At 38.4% G+C, this 19,401-nt stretch overlaps 2 protein-coding genes across 2 annotated transcripts in view; one reads left to right on the top strand and one right to left on the bottom strand.

Moving 5' to 3' along the window:
* Positions 1-1,179, bottom strand: part of LOC109472731 (splicing factor 3B subunit 4-like) — a 14,252-nt gene extending 13,073 nt beyond the window's left edge. Inside the window, 1 exon segment of the mRNA XM_019772583.1 lies at positions 1,104-1,179. Coding sequence (XP_019628142.1) covers positions 1,104-1,137 — 34 coding nt within the window. The 5' untranslated portion in view covers positions 1,138-1,179.
* A 7,496-nt stretch (positions 1,180-8,675) lies between these two features.
* LOC109472530 (C-type lectin domain family 4 member M-like) lies at positions 8,676-14,543 on the top strand. Its single transcript, XM_019772312.1, has 6 exons — positions 8,676-8,769; positions 9,425-9,646; positions 12,671-12,951; positions 13,544-13,609; positions 13,862-13,875; positions 14,365-14,543. Exons 1-6 carry the CDS (start codon positions 8,676-8,678, stop codon positions 14,453-14,455), a joined length of 768 nt encoding a protein of 255 aa, XP_019627871.1. The 3' UTR covers positions 14,456-14,543.
* Positions 14,544-19,401: the final 4,858 nt, after the last annotated feature.

Raw genomic sequence — 19,401 nt, 5'->3', positions numbered from 1 at the left:
ACGCTACCGAGCGTTCCCGACGGCGGTAGCGGACATTCCCGACTATATCCAAGATGGCGCCAGCTTGTGCCGACTAGCTATTTTACTACTTTTCTGTCGCGCTGTGGAATATTTAGGCTGATCTAAACATCGGCAACCCGGCCAATTGTGGAGTTATATTGTAGGGAAGCTCGGGACAGCAAAAAACCGGGTCAAAAACGGAGCATCGAGCAGCCAACGGGAAATGTGCAGTTCTGCCAATGGATCTTTCCACGACTATTGCTGAGGGTAATGCAATGTAAGCCCGAATCAATAGTCGCCACGGCTAGAACGGACAGGGGTTGGGTCAAACAAACCTGGAACGGACAGGGGGGTTGGGTCAAACAAACCTGGAACGGACAGGGGGGTTGGTTCAAACAAACCTGGAACGGACAGGGGGGTTGGGTAAAACGAATCTGGAACGGACAGGGGGGTTGGGTCAAACAAATCTGGAACGGACAGGGGAGGTTGGGTCAAACAAATCTGGAATGGACAGGGCGGTTGGGTCAAACAAATCTGGAACGGACAGGGGGGATGGGTCGAAATAATGAAATTGGACTGGACAGGGGGGTGGGTAAAAAAAATTCTGGACTGGACAGGGGGGTTGGGCCAAAAGCTGATTTTAGACCTCTTCCACCCCCCCTCCACAGTTATTTTTTGCAACAGCCCAATACTACTTGTTCTGTGTGTATACATTTGTGTAAAAAAGGTGGGGAGGGGGGCAAAACGCTTGTACCGTACTGTAGTTGTAGTCTATGATTTTACAACAGTCCAGGGTTGTTAATATATACCCTAACGATAGACGTAAAATATGAAGAACTGGCGACACTGTAGTTATGTTGCTTATAATGATGGGATATCTAGGTACAGCAACAACACACTAGTAGAACGTCACATACACGTTAGGCATGGCGCTTTGTGTAGTCGAAAATTACGCCAGTACAAATACGGGTCATTCTTGAAAACTAAAGTTACCAACGCGCTAAATTTATCATAGATTCATTGTTTACACGTTTGCTTATTGCATGCAGGTCAGTTTGTTTTCGTGGAGTTTTATTGCGTTGGAAAAAACGATGAAATTATACCTTGATTCCGTTCAGAAATCGGACCTGCCGCCATCTTGGACGCACGCTGCCGCAGTGCAGTGTGGGAGCAGGTCAGGGGTCATGACTTTTAAAAGATGGCGGGAAATATGTCCGGTGTCAAGCCAAATACATGATCCTGCCAAATACATGACTCCGACACTACTTAGGGGTTTCCAATATACCTAAGACAAGGGGTGAGAGGGGTTAAGTCGTGATGTGTGAGACTAAACCTAACCTAAACCCCAATCGTAAGTCTAACCCTAACCCCAACCCTAACCCTAACCCTAACCCTAACCCTAGCCCTAACTCTAACACTAATACCTAACCCTAACCCTAGCCCTAAATACCTGACCTCTCACGTATGTGGCAGCTCAAGGATTTGGTTCAACACCGGGAGAACAGTAGCTGGAATGTTGTGACTTTCAGGCAAAGTGGAGTCTCAACAACTTGCCTAGACTAATCAGGTACGTAAGATCTCATGACACATTCATTTAGTTAGGGCAGAGTTCATGATACAAGATGATACACATCAAAATATTCTGATCTTGAACTCGAAAAGCAATCTTGCTTTCAGTGATGAGTCTGCACTCCTGGGTAGATATCACATGATGCTTTTATTCAGTAAATTAATATTTAGTCCAAAAAACAAGATTGCTCCTAGCGATGAGTCTGGACTGCAGATAGACGTCGCTCACGGGTGAACTTGATAATGCATCTAGGTAGCGACTTTTTCGAAGAAATAGGTGCAAAACGTAACATTCTTGTTTCTTTTTACATGAAAGAAGCACTATTAACCTAGAACCTTTAGATTCAAACAACACTAACCACAGATATATTGTAGCATTCTATTGGATACGGGTGTGTGTGTTTGTTTGCTTGTGTGTATATTTTTGTGTAAACACGATAACTCATAATAAATGACAGTCGTTTCTGCACCCAAATATCACCTACCGGAAGAGAAAATCAAGAGTGCTTTTGAGCTAATTTTATCGGTTGCATCAGGACTAATTGTGTTTTAAGAGAACAGCCTTTGCCATAACTTTTACATCAGGAAAAGTATCTCCTATTTCGCGTCCACCAATACAATCTACGTCACTCTTTTATGCATTGTCTCAAACAAAGAATCCACACACAATTTAGAATTAAGATCCAGCTAGAAGACTAGAGTAGTCAAATGTAAAATGGTCAAACTATACATAACATTGAATGTGCCACTATGCACTTTTTTATGAACTCTTGCATGTAAGCATAATTGATCATCTTTATATAATGTGATCATTAACATCTAACGCCAGTTTGCATAAGCTCAACGGCTGTCATTTTCAAAGCATGGCGTCACCCATTACAGGCACGGTTTTTCCTTTGACTTCACAACACGCACAAAGTTTTTTGTGTTCTTTCTCAAACTCACTATAGCTTTAAACCCCTTGCTACGCTAAAGATTAAAATGGGTGTTTAGTAGAATTTCATATGCTGCAATGTTAGACAGAGTGTTTATTAAAATTTCTTCAATTAAGCTGGAGGACGCTGACAGATGAACCTCCTCAGATGGAAGCAAGCATCGTCGTCCCACATGACGTAACCAGTCGACCGTGGGGAGAGCCAGCCGGGTGGCTTGAGAGGCTAATCCATTGGAAGCATGTAAGAAAAAAAGCGTCAAAAGTCAACTACTCGAGTTTTAGTCCATTAGCATACACATTGATGGTTGCTCTGACCTCTACATTGTCAATAGTTACCGAATTTTGTACGGCAAAAAGGGCCAAGAAAATCTTTCAAATGCACACAAATGCTGATGACTACATGCAAACAGACATTATCTTCTGGTGAAAAAGACACCCCAAACATGGGTGAAAAATTGTAGGTAATAAACAGTTCCCAGGGATTTTTAAAATTTTGTATTAGTACTAAATGGTATTTCTGTCGAATATAAACTAGACTAGTTGCGTGGATTACTGACCTTTTCCCAGTACTGTCCACATAAGGCGCTCAGCAATCGGGGGTTACTTGGCTCGCCTGGAGTCCATCCCTATTCAAATAATAAGAGAGTATTAAAATGTAAAAGGGGAAACCATATTTGCATACGGAGTTGTTGGAATATATATCGATGATGGGAAAGAAGACAAGCTGAATTGTTGCATGCATGGTAATACCTTACTTAATTTATGTGTATTTTTTCGTTTTTATACACTTCATTGTTTACATGTGTATGTGTTACTTAAAAGGAGGGTCAGGGCTCGCAATACTTGTTGAATGGGCACCTTAGTGCAGGTAAAACTGAGGATGTGGAAGTACTTCTTATGTCTACGTATACCTGCATCTAACCTGCACTGGTCCACGTACAAGGGTTATCAATTATACACAATGTAGGTATCTGCGGATTTTAATTTGTTGCATTCACCGATATCTATAAATGAAGTATGAAAGGAATAATGGCAATGGTTTCGGAACTGTTTTAGTGTGATCCATGTTTCCTAGATTCTGAGTGATACAGTTTTTAGTGTGATTCATGCTCCCTAGATTGCTGGTAAAACGTATCTGGTGCAGGTAGTTTTCAATGTTACCTGCACCAGGGCGAGTTAGCAGAAAAAAGGATTTCGAGGCCTGAGGGTGCAAAAAAAGTATACGATTAAGTATATTCAGAAAATGGTTGGCTTTATGATATTTCCTAGAAAAAAAGGCGCTTAATTCACAAATTCACAATTCTCTATCAGTTATAAACAAGTCTTACCAACATACCTGGTACCCGTTCTGGCCGACCCTCGACCCGTCCACCCAATACCAGGTCTTCCCTTTCTCCTCCATACCTATCCAGTGTTCCTTGTTGCCTCCTTCCCTTTTGACCAGATGTCTCAGAGCGACGTCCAGTTCTTCCGTTTTCGGCATGGCCAGTGTGGCTCCTTCCGTCATGCATGCCTTCTTTGCCCCATCATGGGACCTCGCGATCTCGAGCCAGCCTGTTGGCCCGAGCTTGATGCAGGTCCCGGCGAGTAGTTTGTAGCCTTTCTTGCAGCGGGGAACTGGGAAGAACAGTTCAAAGAAACATAATGTTGAGGTCTATTATTACTTCATATATTCAGCCCTTATTACCACACGGCGGAAACCAATTTTAAACCCGTCATTGATGGATCACCAGACAGCTGCATAAGAGTCTGGGAGACTAGTTTGTAGTCCACACGGCGCCTGGTATTCTCTACCTCTTAAGTCACGGGTAGCTTTTGTAATTTGTAAATGCATAGAAGCCACGAATATAAAACAAATCCTCTGTCATTGTTAAAAATCCCCTGTCATTGTTAAAGTGAGAAATGCCTTTCTAGAAGTAAAATTCGAAAGAGATGGGTCGTTCTAAGCCAATGCTTATGATCGACCAAACGTCACTGGTCAGATCATCCTTTACGAGACAGCCCGATATACCGTAGCCGACAAATACAATGTATCGTAACACTGTTGAACATATAATATGCTTTCAAATAATGTATTGTGTGTAATAACTATCCTTAGAATTTATACATGCATGTCTAACCATGTGTGGCGTCGTCGAATGTGTTGCCGTGAAAGGGTGGTGGACGTCCAAATGGCAAATGTCCCTCAGTCGTAAGTACAGTCTCCTTCTGGTGCTGTAGGGCAAATTGAAAAAAAATGTTTCCATTGACTCAAGAATTTTATCCTATCGGAGGATGTATTTCTAAGTTACATTTTTAACATCTTCACATCTGTTCATTGTTTGTGTCATGACCACATTGTACGATTTGCTTTAATGAAATGAAATGAAATACCTTTATTGTACATTCATGCCACGACGGACTAGGTACAGGTCAAGATATAACAGACATATAACAAACGTATATAGAAAATTGGAGACAAAAGATGCACTACTTGATTAAGACATACATACATAAGGAACATAATGTACAAGGGTACTATACTAGGCTAATACAAAATGTCACTGATTAGGTCAATGTAAAACAAAGTTGTATCCGTCGTAGTAAGCATGCATTGCAATGTGAAAAGAAAGAATCTAATGACCTTAGTTGATATAGAGATCATGTCCTAGAAAGAAGCCATGAAAAAGAAGGAATCTAGTGACCTCGATGTTAAACTTACGTTGGATGAAATGTCTGTTTTGTCGGTTGAGATCACTCCAGGCAGCGAAGTTGACTGGTCCGGCTGTGTGTCTGCCATCTGTGGCAGTTCAGTTGTGTTGTCCGGTAGGGTAGTCGCCAGCCAGGCCTGTGCAGGTGTCATCTCTGACAGTGCCGGTGACACCATGCGACTTTCAAGCAGACGTTGGTTTGGAGACTCTTTAACGGGTGGGTCTGCTGTCTCACCGTGCTGTAAAGATATGACCAAATTGTTTGAAAAGGAAAGCGAAACTTATTGCATTTACATTTACCCTTTACGTATCAGTCTTCAAGAAGATAAAAAGTGTTTTTATATGTTAATATATAAATCTGTAATATATAAAACTCTACTACCTAAAGAGATCAGGTGAAGAGATCGTGTTCTATTATCTAAAAGCTAACAGATTATCATCCAATGAATAAGACATGGGATGCTTTATATATATAAGGCTTGCATACATAGGTTACGAGTTAACTGTTTTCTTTAATAGTTGTAACTTTTGATACTGCTGTAGAAATGACATCACTACTAGGGACATTGAATCTAAGATAACAAAATGATCCCGTAATGGATACCTTGTTTCCCGTAAAGGTGAGATACATGAGAACACAAGCTCCTGTTCCCAACAGGGCGACTACTGGAACAGCGATGGCGATAACACGAAGCAGACTGGGGCGCGGACATTTGAAGCTCTTCAGGCGTCCCCAGACGTTTGCAATGATGGAATCTGTATGTAGCCAATAACTGATGTTTGTTTATTGTATCTCTATTTGTTATTGTCATTTGCAGCTTTTTGCGCACTTGCAATAGTAGTAAGTAAACGGATTCTTTATTTGAATAATCCAATGGTAAAGTTGCTTTGTCATGTTACTTATATGTGGATTTGATATAAGGTTTAGATTTTAATGGCATTCTTAAATTCTTCTGCATTAAATTTCCTATTTGCCTAGAAAGCAACCAACAGACTTCATAGCGCTAGCATTTTCGGAAGATAAATGTAGAAAATTGTATTACTATATGTGACATCAAATGTCATTAATATATCAGATGTGTCAGTATGTGAAAAAGATTTTCGTAAGAACTTGAGGCAATATTAGAAATTCAAACAAGTTCAACCAAAGGTACCTTCTTTTTTAAATCCGTCTTGGCGTAGTACACCAGGCACATACCAGCTGTTTGCAGTTAAACCTGCTATGTTATTGCCTGTAGTCGGGGACAATAAGAGTATTTATAGTGATTCAATCGTCCGTTCATCTCTATTCTGAGATGTTAAACAATATGTTATCAATGGAGTAAAAAAAATATTGTAAGCAATACAATACAATACAAACAGAATATACCTCCGTCCTTAGGTTGTACTGCGTTGTCGGGTGGATCGGCGATGTTGTGACCAGAAGCCACAGGAGTTGTACCGGCACTCGTCTGCTCACCAGTCTGTAGTTCATTCAAGATTTCATCATAGTCGATGTAGTTGTAAGCTTGGCTGTCTACGTCTTCATAGCTGTGCTCATCTTCGTCCTCCATACGGCTGTCTATGTCTTCATAGCTGTGCTCATCGTCGTCCCCCATACCTGTGGTAAAGTTTAGTTCTGTCATACATGGGACGTACAAAGTACAAACATCTTTAATGACGAGGTACTGTATTGTGGCCAATTGGTTTCCAGAACTTTTTGAAATACTAGTATAGAAGACAAAAAAATAGAAAATTTATGTGACTCCAACCTATTTAAAACAAGTTTTGTTTTGTTAGACGGTAAAGAATAATTAAAAAAATCTAATCAAATATGCAAATCGATTCAGATGGTTTTTAAGAGAACATTGACACCAAATGCAGTGATTATCTTATAAATGTCAATGTTAATTCAACAAACTCAATTCATCGAAGATAATACGGCTTGCCTGCGAACTGGGTACGTAAATTAGATAATTATATGTCATTTTTTTTACAATACACAATAACAAAATGTTATAACTTACCATTGTTGACATCTTGGTGTAAAGGTAAAGAGGATGTCATCTTGTTACGAACTTGCTTTCTCTGCTACACTCTCCTCCTATAGAGCTTATTCTCTGTTGAGCAATTAAAGAAACAGAACAATGGAAATATATCAAATGTTGACAATAATCACTAAATCAACGCCGGGTGCACGGGACAGAGGCCGGTGTCTCGAAGTACTCGTATGGTAAAACTTCCCAAACTAAGCCTCAGCAACTGCTCTAGACTAATCAAGATCTCGTGGCAAAGATCCCATGACAACGTGAAACTTGGGTCAAAGTTCAAATATAGGAGGATAGACTTTAAAATATTCTGATATTCAATTCGCAAAGCAATCTTGCTTTTAGAGATGAGTCTGCACTCCAGATTGAAACCGTAACGCCGCCCACGGGTAGAATTGATGATACATATTGAAGTTACATGTAGATAGTAAAATTCTACTTGAATGAAGTAGGTGCAAAATGTACTTTTAAAGGTATCAGTTTTATATTCTTTATTTTAAAGCAGCGATTTGAACCTATAATCATTGGTTTTTAAGTCAACAAGTGCAAAACGTAACACTAGCAAATTCCATTTACCACCTTTGGTCCTTGATGGATAATTCATGTAATACAAACATGTAACGTTTCAGTCTTGCGTCATAACTCTTTTATAAACATGTGTTTTCAAAACACTGTAGAATGATATTTTCTCAATTTTACCCACTGCAGGAGGCTAGGACTCAATGATACATTTACCAATGTTGAAATGTTGAAATACCTTCCGTTCTTAGTGTACGTTTAATCTTAAGTAGTTGATACAATATATAATTCTTTCATAAAGCTTTTAGACATCGGCAATATTTGTTACAGTTGACGTTTCAAGCTAACCGTACACATGTTTACATGAGTTGACGATTTGGAACAAAACATTCTAGACTGCTTTGACAACACATGTATATAAAAGAGTTATCACGCAAGGCTTAAAGGTTGCGTGTTTATTGCATGAATTATCAATCAATAGGTGGCAACGGTTTTGCAAGGGCTATGGTTTCATTTGTTGACTTTGAAACTAAAGATGCTAGGTTCGAATCGTTGCTTTAAAGCAAAAACAGATGATAACTTCTATTATGTATCTTGTTCTTTCAGGTAGAATTGTCCTATCTTTCTTCTATAACTAATTTTACCCGTAGGTGATGCCATGATCGTTTCTCTCAGAAGTGCAGACTCATCACTGAAAGGAAGATTGTTTTTTTTTCAGATTGAATGTCAGATGATATTTAAAAAAAGTGTATTTGAACTTTCACCGAAGTGAATGAATTTTTCATGAGATCTTACCTGATCAGTCTAGGCATTTGTGATTAAGACTTGGCCTAAAAGTCACCATTACAGCTACTGTAGTGGTGATTCAGTCATTCTTGTCAGAATTTATCATTGAAAAAAAAACAGACGATTTTTAATGTACTTATTTACTTGACGATGAGTTCAACAGAAGAAGAACCTAGCCAAGAGCCCGGCGGTAGAAGCACCGGTGTTGGTCACAAGATGGCTGCACACCAAAACGTCAATGAAGGTAGGTTGAGATTAAAATCTACTGCTATTATGTAAACAGAAGACAACACATTATTCTATCATTTACGTGCATAGACGGCTGGCAAGCTATCATCAAAATTAACCTGACATTGATGATATTAACTTTATTGAATTATACTTAACATCACTAGCCTATTTTGTGTTGATAATGTATAAGTGACCAGGCTCGGTTTACATTCTATGATGATCAGAAATTCGTTTAGTAACCTTGTACCTTTTCAGGCGAGTATAGAAAGACTTTATAATTTATAGAATGAAGAATGTCCTTGTGTGAATGTTATTTATATTAACAAAACAACTTTAGTTTTACCATTTGATTATTGAAATAATTGTAACCAGCTACGACGCTTGAGACTTGGACTTTATGTAACTTTCCTTATATTTAATCAAAGCATCAGTTTACTATAGCAAGTGTAGTCTTGTAAAACAGCTAGATATAACGATAGCTCCGCAACCTTATACCTTTGCCAAATGATGCTAAACTTTATGACTAGCAAATTGTAATTTTTTCACTAATAAAGATCTTTATTCGCAAGCATTATATCTGATCCAGTTGATCATATTCTACAACCAATGACATTTTATCGTGTAAAAAAAGGCCTATACTTCCAGTTTCTAAACAAATTCACTTCCAGACTATACTTACGGGTACCGAGAAGCTGAGGAGGTCAGTAAGGCTTATAAGGAGGAATCTAGCTCCCACAAGAAATCAGACGGTGATGTTTACGGGTACAAAAAGCCCGAGGATGTCAGCAAGGGGTTTGAGGAGAAGCCTTCCTCCCGCGACTACGAGAAACCAGAGGACGTTTACGGCTACAAAGAGCCTGAGGAAGTACGCTTCTCATACAAGCCTAAAGGTACGCTATTTATATCATTGAATACAGCATCAATTGATTCAATGTATAGTCCCAGAGTTCCACGAGCTCATGATGTTAATCCGTGAATGCTGTTTGAGATTGAGTATTCAGATCCTTATTTGTACAAATCAAATTTTTAAATCATATTCCCCACCCAATTTCAGCCCTAATCATTTCAAGGCCTCATGAAATCCTTATCACCTACCAAGTTTAATGTCAATCCATTCAAAACGTGTTCAGTATCGTTCTAAAACACACATATACATGCATATAAACGCTACCACATTCTAGACGAAGGCATGCAAACATTTCTGGGGCTTGATTTATCCGTGTTGTCGCAACATCTGTCCTAGAACCAGCCTTGCTGAGAACAGGAGTTTGTATCATTGCGTAACTCACTGCTATAACGGAAAACAAATGAGCTACAATCCACGTATGACTGATCTTCATATTAGTATTACCGCGTACAAATGTAAAAAATATTTGAACCTGCTTTTTTTAAGAAATTACAGACAACAACGTTAACATGGCAGGTCATGGGGATTATGTGCCTGGTTTACTGCGACAAGACAAAAATGAAGGTAACTTTTGTTGAACATGCTTGATTTCAAAGGCACGAAATACAAATGATTTGGAAAATAACATTGACATAACTGATATATTATAGCCATTTATAGATGTAGTCATAAATAGTAATGCATTTTCATATATTTATGATCCGTCTACGACAATACTAGGAGAATGAGGTCTGCTGGCTTTCTAGACAGGTAGTAACATTTTTACAGTAAAGAATGCCCATGATCTCTACATGTTATCTATATAATTACAACTAGTTATAATATTGGCCTTGTGTCCTGGACTTGTAAGTTTCCTGCTTTAATAAAGTGTATCCTTCGCATGACCAAAAGAAATATAGATACAATAAACAAACCTAAATTATCAGTTATATAGATTTATTATATAGAGTTATTGGCTACATACAGATTCCATCATTGCAAACATCTGGGGACGCCTAAAGAGCTACAAATGTCCGCGCCCCAGCCTGCTCCGTGTTATCGCCATCATTACTCCAATAGTCGCCCTGTTGGGAGCGGGAGCTTGTGTCCTCTTGTATCTCAGCAAGGTATGCGTAACGAGATCAGCTTCTTATATTATATTATATAGATTTTATGTCAATGTTTCTTCTGACTTGTACCATTAAAAGCAAATTCTATTTTAGATATTCTTATTGATTGACTCACTGTTTGACTTCAAATATTACTATATTTTTTTATACCTTGTCAAGTACATGTTTGCTAGTTAACCTAATGTTATTTTGATTTAGTTGTACAACTGGTTATTCAAATTTATTTTCATTGATGATGCAGCTTTTGTTTTTGTCAACCTCTTTCTCATTGTGATCATTTGATGCCATATTTTGTTACTTATTCTTAGGGTCTTCCCTCTAGGAGTTTTTGAAATTTTGCCAGTGTTAGGCACTTCCCTGCTAAATAAAAAAAGTAAATATAGTCAGTAACCGGTTGTGTCATTTCTACAGAATTATAATAAGTCACAAATTGCAATACGTAACGATTTCATAACTTACTGTAATCATGGCAGCACTCCAAGCCCTATTCATTTGATGGTAAGTTTTCAGCTTTTAAATGATACTTCAGGAATGATCTCCACATATGATCTTGTTATATAATTGACTCCTTTCATTTAATTCGTATATCTACATATAACGACACTTTCAAAAATTGTACATTACTTTCCTTAAACTTGAAGACACTACATTTAAAAACTGATCGTGCAAAAATCTCTGATATGTAAATGTCAATGCTATAGGCATAGCTTTCATTACTAAAAAATAGGTTATATCTTTACAGCACGGTGAGACAGCAGGCCCATCCGTGAAAGGGTCTCCAAAAGATCGTCTACTTGAAAGTCGCATGGTGCCTCCTGCAATGTCAAAGATGACTCCTGCACAGGCTTGGCTGGCGACTACCCTACCGGACAACACAACTGGACTGCCACAGATGGCAGACACACAGCCGGACCAGTCAACTTCGCTGCCTGGAGTGATCTCAACCGACACTACAGACAAGTCAAGTCATGTCACATCAACCAAGGTCATTAGATTCTTTCTTTTTTATGGCTTCAAATTGCAATGCATGCTTGCTACGACGGATACAACTTGTTTTACATTTACCTAATCAAATTAAAGTAAATCGTACAATGTGGTCATGACACAAACAATGAACAGATGTGAAGATGTTAAAAATGTAACTTAGAAATACATCCTCCGATAGGATAAACTTCTTGAGTCAATGGAAACATTTTTTTTGTTCAGTTTGCCATACAGCACCAGAAGGAGACTGTACTTACGACTGAGGGACATTTGCCATTTGGACGTCCACCACCCTTTTACGGCAACACATTCGACGACGCCACACATGGTTAGACATGCATGTATAAATCTTAAGGATAGTTATTATACACAATACATTATAGATGTTACACTTCAACAATGTTACAATGCGTCATACTTTTCGGCTACGGTATATCGGGATGTCTGGTAAAAGGATGATCTCTCAGTGACCAGTGACTTTTGGTCGATTATATGCATTGGCTTAGAAACGATTTTCACCGTATGCTAGGCTTGAAAAAAAGACCTCAATCTCACGTTGCCTTTCATTGTTCTTTCTAGTTCCTCACTCCAACAACGGCTATAGACTAATACGTAATAGCCGGGGCCTGTATCAGGCTCGTTGTTTCTGTTTCTGTTTCTAGTTCGGGCTCGAGATTATATGAACCATCTCTTTCAAATTTTACTTCTAGAATGGCATTTCTCGCTTTCTTCAGAGGTACAGAATACCAGGTGCTGTGTGGACTACAAACTAGTCTCCCAGACTCTTATGCAGCTGTTTGATGATCCATCAAATGGCAGGTTTAAAATTGGTTTCCGCCATGTGGTAATAAGGGCTGAATATATGAGGTAATAATAGACCTCAACATCATGTTTCTTTGAACTGTTCTTCCCAGTTCCCCGCTGCAAGAAAGGCTACAGGCTACTCGCCGGGACCTGCATCAAGCTCGTGTCAACAGGCTGGTACGGGCTCGGGAGGTCCCATGATGGGGCAAAGAAGGCATGCAGGAAGGAAGGAGCCACACTGGCCATGCCGAAAACGGAAGAACTGGACGTCGCTCTGAGAGATCTGGTCAAAACTGAAGGACCCAACAAAGGACACTGGATCGGTATGGAGGAGAAAGAGGGAACCTGGTATTGGGTGGACGGGTCGTTGGTCGGCCAGAATGGGTACAAGGTATGTTGGTACGACGTGCTTTAATATAACTGATAGAGAATTGTGAATTTGTCTTTCTTCCAGGAAATATCATAAGGCCAACCACTTTCTTAATCCCCTAATCGTACACTCTATTTGCACCCTCACGCTTCGAAATACTTATTTTTTCTAATTTTGAAAATTTTGAAAATTGAAAATTACCCGCACCAGATAGATTTTCCCTGCACCACTCAGAATCTAGGAAGCATGAAATCATACTAAAAACTGTTCAGAAACCATTGTCATTATTCCTTTCATAGATGGTAACGGTGATTGCAGGAAATAGAAACCCACATACACCTAGATTTGTGTATAGGCTCAGTACATGGACCAGTGCAGGGAGACATTAGAAATACCCACATAGCTACAATTTTACCTACTAAGGTTCATATGCACCCAGTATTTCGAGCCCTGACCCTCGAGCTCCTTTTAAGTAACACATACGCAAGTCATGTAACCAGTGAAGTGTATGTATTATGATTTATTACATTAAATTTCAAATTGTCGAGTATCTATTTCAATAACTTCCTACGGTTGCCCCTATGACATTTCAAAAGTCTCTTCTTTTGAATAGGGATGGAATCCAGGCCAGCCAAGTAACCCCCGATGGCCGCCCACATGTGGACAGTACTGGGAAAAGGTCAGTAATCCGCGCAGGTGACAAGAAAAGTCGAGCTTTGGTTAATAGAAATACCCTCTAGTATTTGTTAAACTAAATTTAAAACTAGAAAGGCAGACATTTGGTCGGGAGCAAATATAGTACGTTTCAGTCCCTCCTCTTATTCCAAAATAGACTGTATTCGCAAATCTACCCTGTAGTGCTTTTCGATATTAGGCTTTTTAAAACCCCCATGCAATCCCCACTATATAGTAAAATTGGCATTGAAAACAGTCAAAAAGTCCCGAATGATACAATTTTAAAGGATTGTATTCCGCAGGATATAATGAATTGTTGTTGGAGACAAATGACACACTCATACCAAATTTCAGATCATCTGGGTGTAATACCAGATCTCTATGACCCAAAATGTACAGATATTGTCAAATTGCCTAAGTAAAAATTTTGGAGGTCAGTATCCTTACCCTTCAAACTTGTCACTGTTGAAAGAATCCTCTAGTAACTGCCTAAATAAACAAATAAAACAATTCTTTTAAAAAAAAATGAATAAAAAAACACACCCGGAAGTATTGCCCCAATCCACTTCTGCACAAAGAAAATTCAAGTCATTTGGCAAAATAAATGAAGAAATTGAATCCATTTAAAGCAGAAGGAAGAGGAGAATAAACATGAAGAAAAATAACGTAACTAAAATTAAACATTTTTCTTGCGAAATATTGGTGTTTTAGAGCTGGAGGTTACAGTTGATTTTTCTCTTCTCTTCTCGAGGTATTCACCTGGCTCTTCTCACAGTCTGGACACCCCATGTGGGACGACGATGCTTGCTTCAGTCTGAAGAGTTTCATCTGTCAGCGTCCCCCGGCCTAAATAGAGACTTTCAATATACATTCGTTCTGCCTAACATCGCAGTATATGAAATTCTACTAAACATGCATTTCAATCTTTTAACGTAGCATGGGGCTTAAAGCTACAGTGAGTTTGAGAAAGAACTGAAATAGCTTTTACATGTTGTGAAGACAAGGGGTAAACCAGGCTTTTCAACACCCGCTGAGCTCATGCAAACTGAAGTTAGATGTTAGTGATCACATAACATTAACATTAATTAATACAATGTTATGAATAGTATGCTTACATGCAAAAGTTCGTGAAAAAGTGCACAGTGACTCATGCAATGGATCGGTATGGAGAAGAAAAGGGGAACCTGGTATTGGGTGGACGGGTCGAAGGTCGGCCAGAATGGGTACACGGTACGTTGGTACAACGTGTTTATAACTGAAAAAGAATTTTGAATTTGTGAATTACGCGCCTTTCTTCCAGGTAATATCGTAAGGCTAACCTCTTTCTCAAGCCCTTTATCGTACACATTTTTTGCACCTTTTAGGCCTCGAATAAGCTGTCTGCATAGCCGCACTGGTGCAGGTAACACATTGAAAATTACCTGCACCAGATAAATTTTACCTGCACCACTCAGAATCTAGGAAACATGGATCATACTAGAAACTGTCAGAAACCATTGCCATTGTTTATTTCATACTTTATAGTTTATAGATGGTAAGAGTGAATGCTGCAAGAAAAAACTACATACACCTACATCGATTTGTGTATAATTTATAAACCCAGTACATGGACGAGTGCAGGCTATGTGCAGGTAGACATCAGAAATACCTGCACAGCTCCAATTTACCCTGCACATTCACCACATATTTCGAGCCTGACCCTCATTTTAAGAAACACACATACATGTAACCAATGAAGTGTATAAACATGTAAATAATATGCACCGAAATCAAGGTATTGCCATGCATGCAACAGTACAGCTTGTCTCTTTTCCAACCATCGATATCTATTCGATTAATACGGTTGTTACTTTTAGTGATTCCTCTTAAGAAGTTTGGCGATGCATAATTAAGATAAAAAGATAAGCAGTAGATGCCTTTCAAATGTCACACTGACACATGTGGCCATTGCACAGGGAGGTGCTTTGTTTAGTGCATATCCCCACAGTGTGTGGGAGGAGTCTAGACCGTGAGGATGTAGACACCTGTCATTAGAAGATCTAGTCCGAGCTTAAAGAAGGAGATCTTTACATGTGTGCAAGTCAAAGATTCGTAGTTCTGCCTTTTCGTTGAATTGTTGTAACCACTGTGTGGTCTGCTCGTAAAAGATACTGTAGAAGTGTATGCGATGGTTGTGTTGATCTGTTCTGGTTTCGCTTAACATATACTACTCAACTTGAATTTGTTGTGTTGACATCCTATCTATCCGTTTCTGTATCATTTCTAAATATTTACAATTTTCTTGAAATAAAAAGTTGCAAAATATCACTGTGTAGAGGGTATCTTCTTTTTTACTTTTTACTTAACCCTCGCAGAAATTTGAAGTAGTAATTCGAAGCTAAAAAGTTTAGATGCTAAGTCAACAGTTTTATCCACTTTTTGACTTATTGATGGAAAATTCATGTAACAAAGACTTAACCTTTAGCTTTGCGTTTTAACTCTATTAATAATGTTTTAAACACGTAAAAAAATTAAAATACATTTTAACAATAATCAGTAAATCAACGCCCAGTCAAAAAGACAGACGCCAATGTCCAGTGATGTGAAGGTCTCAAATTGTATAACTTTTAGGCAAAGCCAGGCCTCAGCGACTTGCCTAGACTAATCAGGTGAGATCTCATGACGAATTCATTCACTGGTCAAAGTTCGAGATGATGCAAGTTCTGATCTTCAATTCGAAAAACAATCTTGCTTTCAGTGATGAGTCTGCACTCCAGATTGAAACCGTAACGTCGCCCACGGGTAGAATATATCAATGGATGGTGCCTAGTGCAGTGACAAGAATGACTGCACATGTAGGTAGCAACATTTTACTTGAAAAAAGTAGGTGCAAAAGGTACTATGTAAAGGGTATCAATTTCATATTCTTTACATTACTTTGAAACAACGATTCAAACCTAAAGCAAACAAGTGCAAAACTAATCTCTTGAAAAAACAATTTGCTACCTGTTGATAAATAATTCATGCAATAAACTCGTAACCTTTACGTCTTGCGTCATATTGCGTAGAATAATATTTTATGTAAGAATTCTACCCAGGAGGCTAGGACTCGATGAAACATTTTAACTTCTGTTCTTATCAGTGTATGTTTATCTTTATGTAGTTGATTCAACATAACTTCTGCTTTTACACAGCTTTTAAGACATCAGCAATATCAGGTTGCCGCGTTTTAAGCTTAACATAAACATGTTTACATGACTAAGTGATTTGGAAAAAAAAGACATCATTCTAGGCTTGAAAACACATGTATATAAAAGAGTTATGGCGCAATGCTTAAAGGTTGCGTATTTATTGCATGAATTATCCATCAATAGGTGGTATCGTGGTTTTCCAAGTAGATATAGTTAAACTTCCTGACATAGAAACTACAGTTTCTAGGTACATGTTGGAATCGTTTTTGAGCCAAAAAATGATTTGATTTGATTCTATTATCTTGTTCTTTCTGGTAGAATCTTACTTGTACACGTGTATCATATCATCTTTGGGTATCATCAATTTTACCCGTGGGCGTTGTCAACGTTTCTATCAGGCTTCCAGACTTATCACTGAAAGCAAGATTGCTTCTCGGATTGAATATCAGATTTTTAAAAAGTGTATCGTCTACTGTTTGAACTTTGACCAAAGTGAATAAAAACCTGATAAGTCTACGCATCTAACATTTGAGACTTGGCTTTGCCGAAAACTCAAAACATTACAGTGGTGGTTCAGTCATTCGTATCAGAATTTATCACTGAAACAACAGAGACGATTTCCAATGTCCTATTTGACGATGAGTTCAACAGAAGAAGAACCTAGCCAAGAAGCTGGCGGTAGAAGCGCCAGTGTTGGTCACAAGATGGCTTCACACCAAAACGTCAGTGGAGGTGAGTTAAAATTACAATCTTGTGTGTACGGAAGACAACATATTATTAGACATAGACATAGACTTAGACAAAGCTATAGCTTTAGACAACTACATTTTATCATGTAGATTTTAGTTACTTATACTTTGTTTCATTGTTGTTTTATGTTTGTAATTTGCAATTAGCCCCTGGGCACGAATTTGCAATAAACATCTAATCATTATTCTCCTATTCAAGCTGGCAAGCTAACATCAAAATTGACCTGACATTAACATTGCCTTAACTGAATTAGAATAAACTTCGTAGAATGCTGTGTTGATAGTCTATGAAATTTTATGATGATCGAAAATTCGTTTAATTACTAACCTTGGAAAGTATGCGAGTAGAAAACGAAATCTTAATTTAGAATACAAATGTAATTGTGTGAATGTTACCTATATCTACAAAACAACTTAGCTTTACAATATGATTAATATTTAACAAATCAACAGGCTACGACCCTTGAGACTTGTGCGTACCTGTATAAAAACATTTTGAAACATAACAATAGTTCCGCAACCTTATACATTTGCCAAATGTTGCTAACCTTAATATATTATAAAGGTTATGACTGACAAAGTGTTAAATATTTAAATCGATTATGTATATATGATCTTTATTTCCATGACTTAATTGTATCTGTAACCAACGACAAGGTTACAGTGTTCAAAATCTAGCTTGTGGGGTCGTGTGGCGTCGCGGCAGAGTGCGCGACTCGGAACTTAGAGTCCCGGGTTCGAGTCCTGACATGCCACCGATCTTGGGAAAGGCACTTTACACGGCTTTCCTCACTTAGCTCAAGTGTAAATGAGTATTGTCCTGTCATGTATTTGTCCCCTGTGTTGGTGGCGGCATTAATATAAGTTGAAAAAACTTGAGTATGTCGTCACCACGTCTGGTGATTACATGTTGGAATTTAAAAAAAAAACGACAGCCTTATCGTATACAATGGGCTATACTAGCATTTCTTCAAAATTCATTTTCAGAATGTATTTACGGGTACCGAGATGCTAAGGTCAGCAAGGATTTTGAGGAGGAATCTGGCTCCCAAAGCTACAAGAAACCACACGGTGATGTATACAAGTACAAGGAGCCTCAAGACGTCAGCTTCGCATACAAGGGTAAAGGTACGATAGTTACAACAAAATTGAATACAGAATAGCAAAGTTCTTTCATCACAACCATTTATTTTCCAAGAGCCGACGTTTCGATGACCGTCTGCCATCTTCATTAGACAGACGGTCATCGAAACGTCGGCTCTTGAAAAACAAATGGTTGTGGTGAAAGAACTTTGCTGTTCAGTAGTTTACCAACCTGATGAAATTATTTACGAACATTGAATACAGTATCGATGCAAACGCCATTGCTTCAATGCACAGAACAAGAGTGCCACAACCTCATGCTAATAGCAGAAGCTTGTATCATCACATATTTGACTGACTGTTTTAACGGGAAACAACTCATTGAGAGCTAAAAAAAATCACGTTGAACTTATGTCAAACATGTTAGATTGCACAAGAAAGAAAATATAACGGCCTTGGAAAAACATTGACATAACTGACATGTTACAAGTTGATGCAGTCAAACATATACATTTTCATGAATTTATAGTCCGAAATTACTAGCGCAATAAAGTTTGCTGGCCGCTTTCATTAACGGTTTTAGTAACATTTTTGCAATAGAATTACCTTGATATCTAAATGATATCTAGATTTAAATATAAATTCTGCAACCTTTTGGTTTACCATTGAATTATTCAAATAATTGCAACTAGCTATACGCATGGACTTGTTACTTTCATACTTTTGGATAAATTGTATCCGTAAGCAAGAACATCCTTGTACAAAAAAACTGCGCATGGCCGTAGAAAATAGTA

Source organism: Branchiostoma belcheri, unplaced genomic scaffold, assembly GCF_001625305.1.
Source record: "Branchiostoma belcheri isolate BF01 breed outbred unplaced genomic scaffold, Haploidv18h27 scaffold28, whole genome shotgun sequence".
NCBI classification, from domain to species: domain Eukaryota; kingdom Metazoa; phylum Chordata; class Leptocardii; order Amphioxiformes; family Branchiostomatidae; genus Branchiostoma; species Branchiostoma belcheri.
This window is presented reverse-complemented; position numbering and strand designations above follow the sequence as displayed.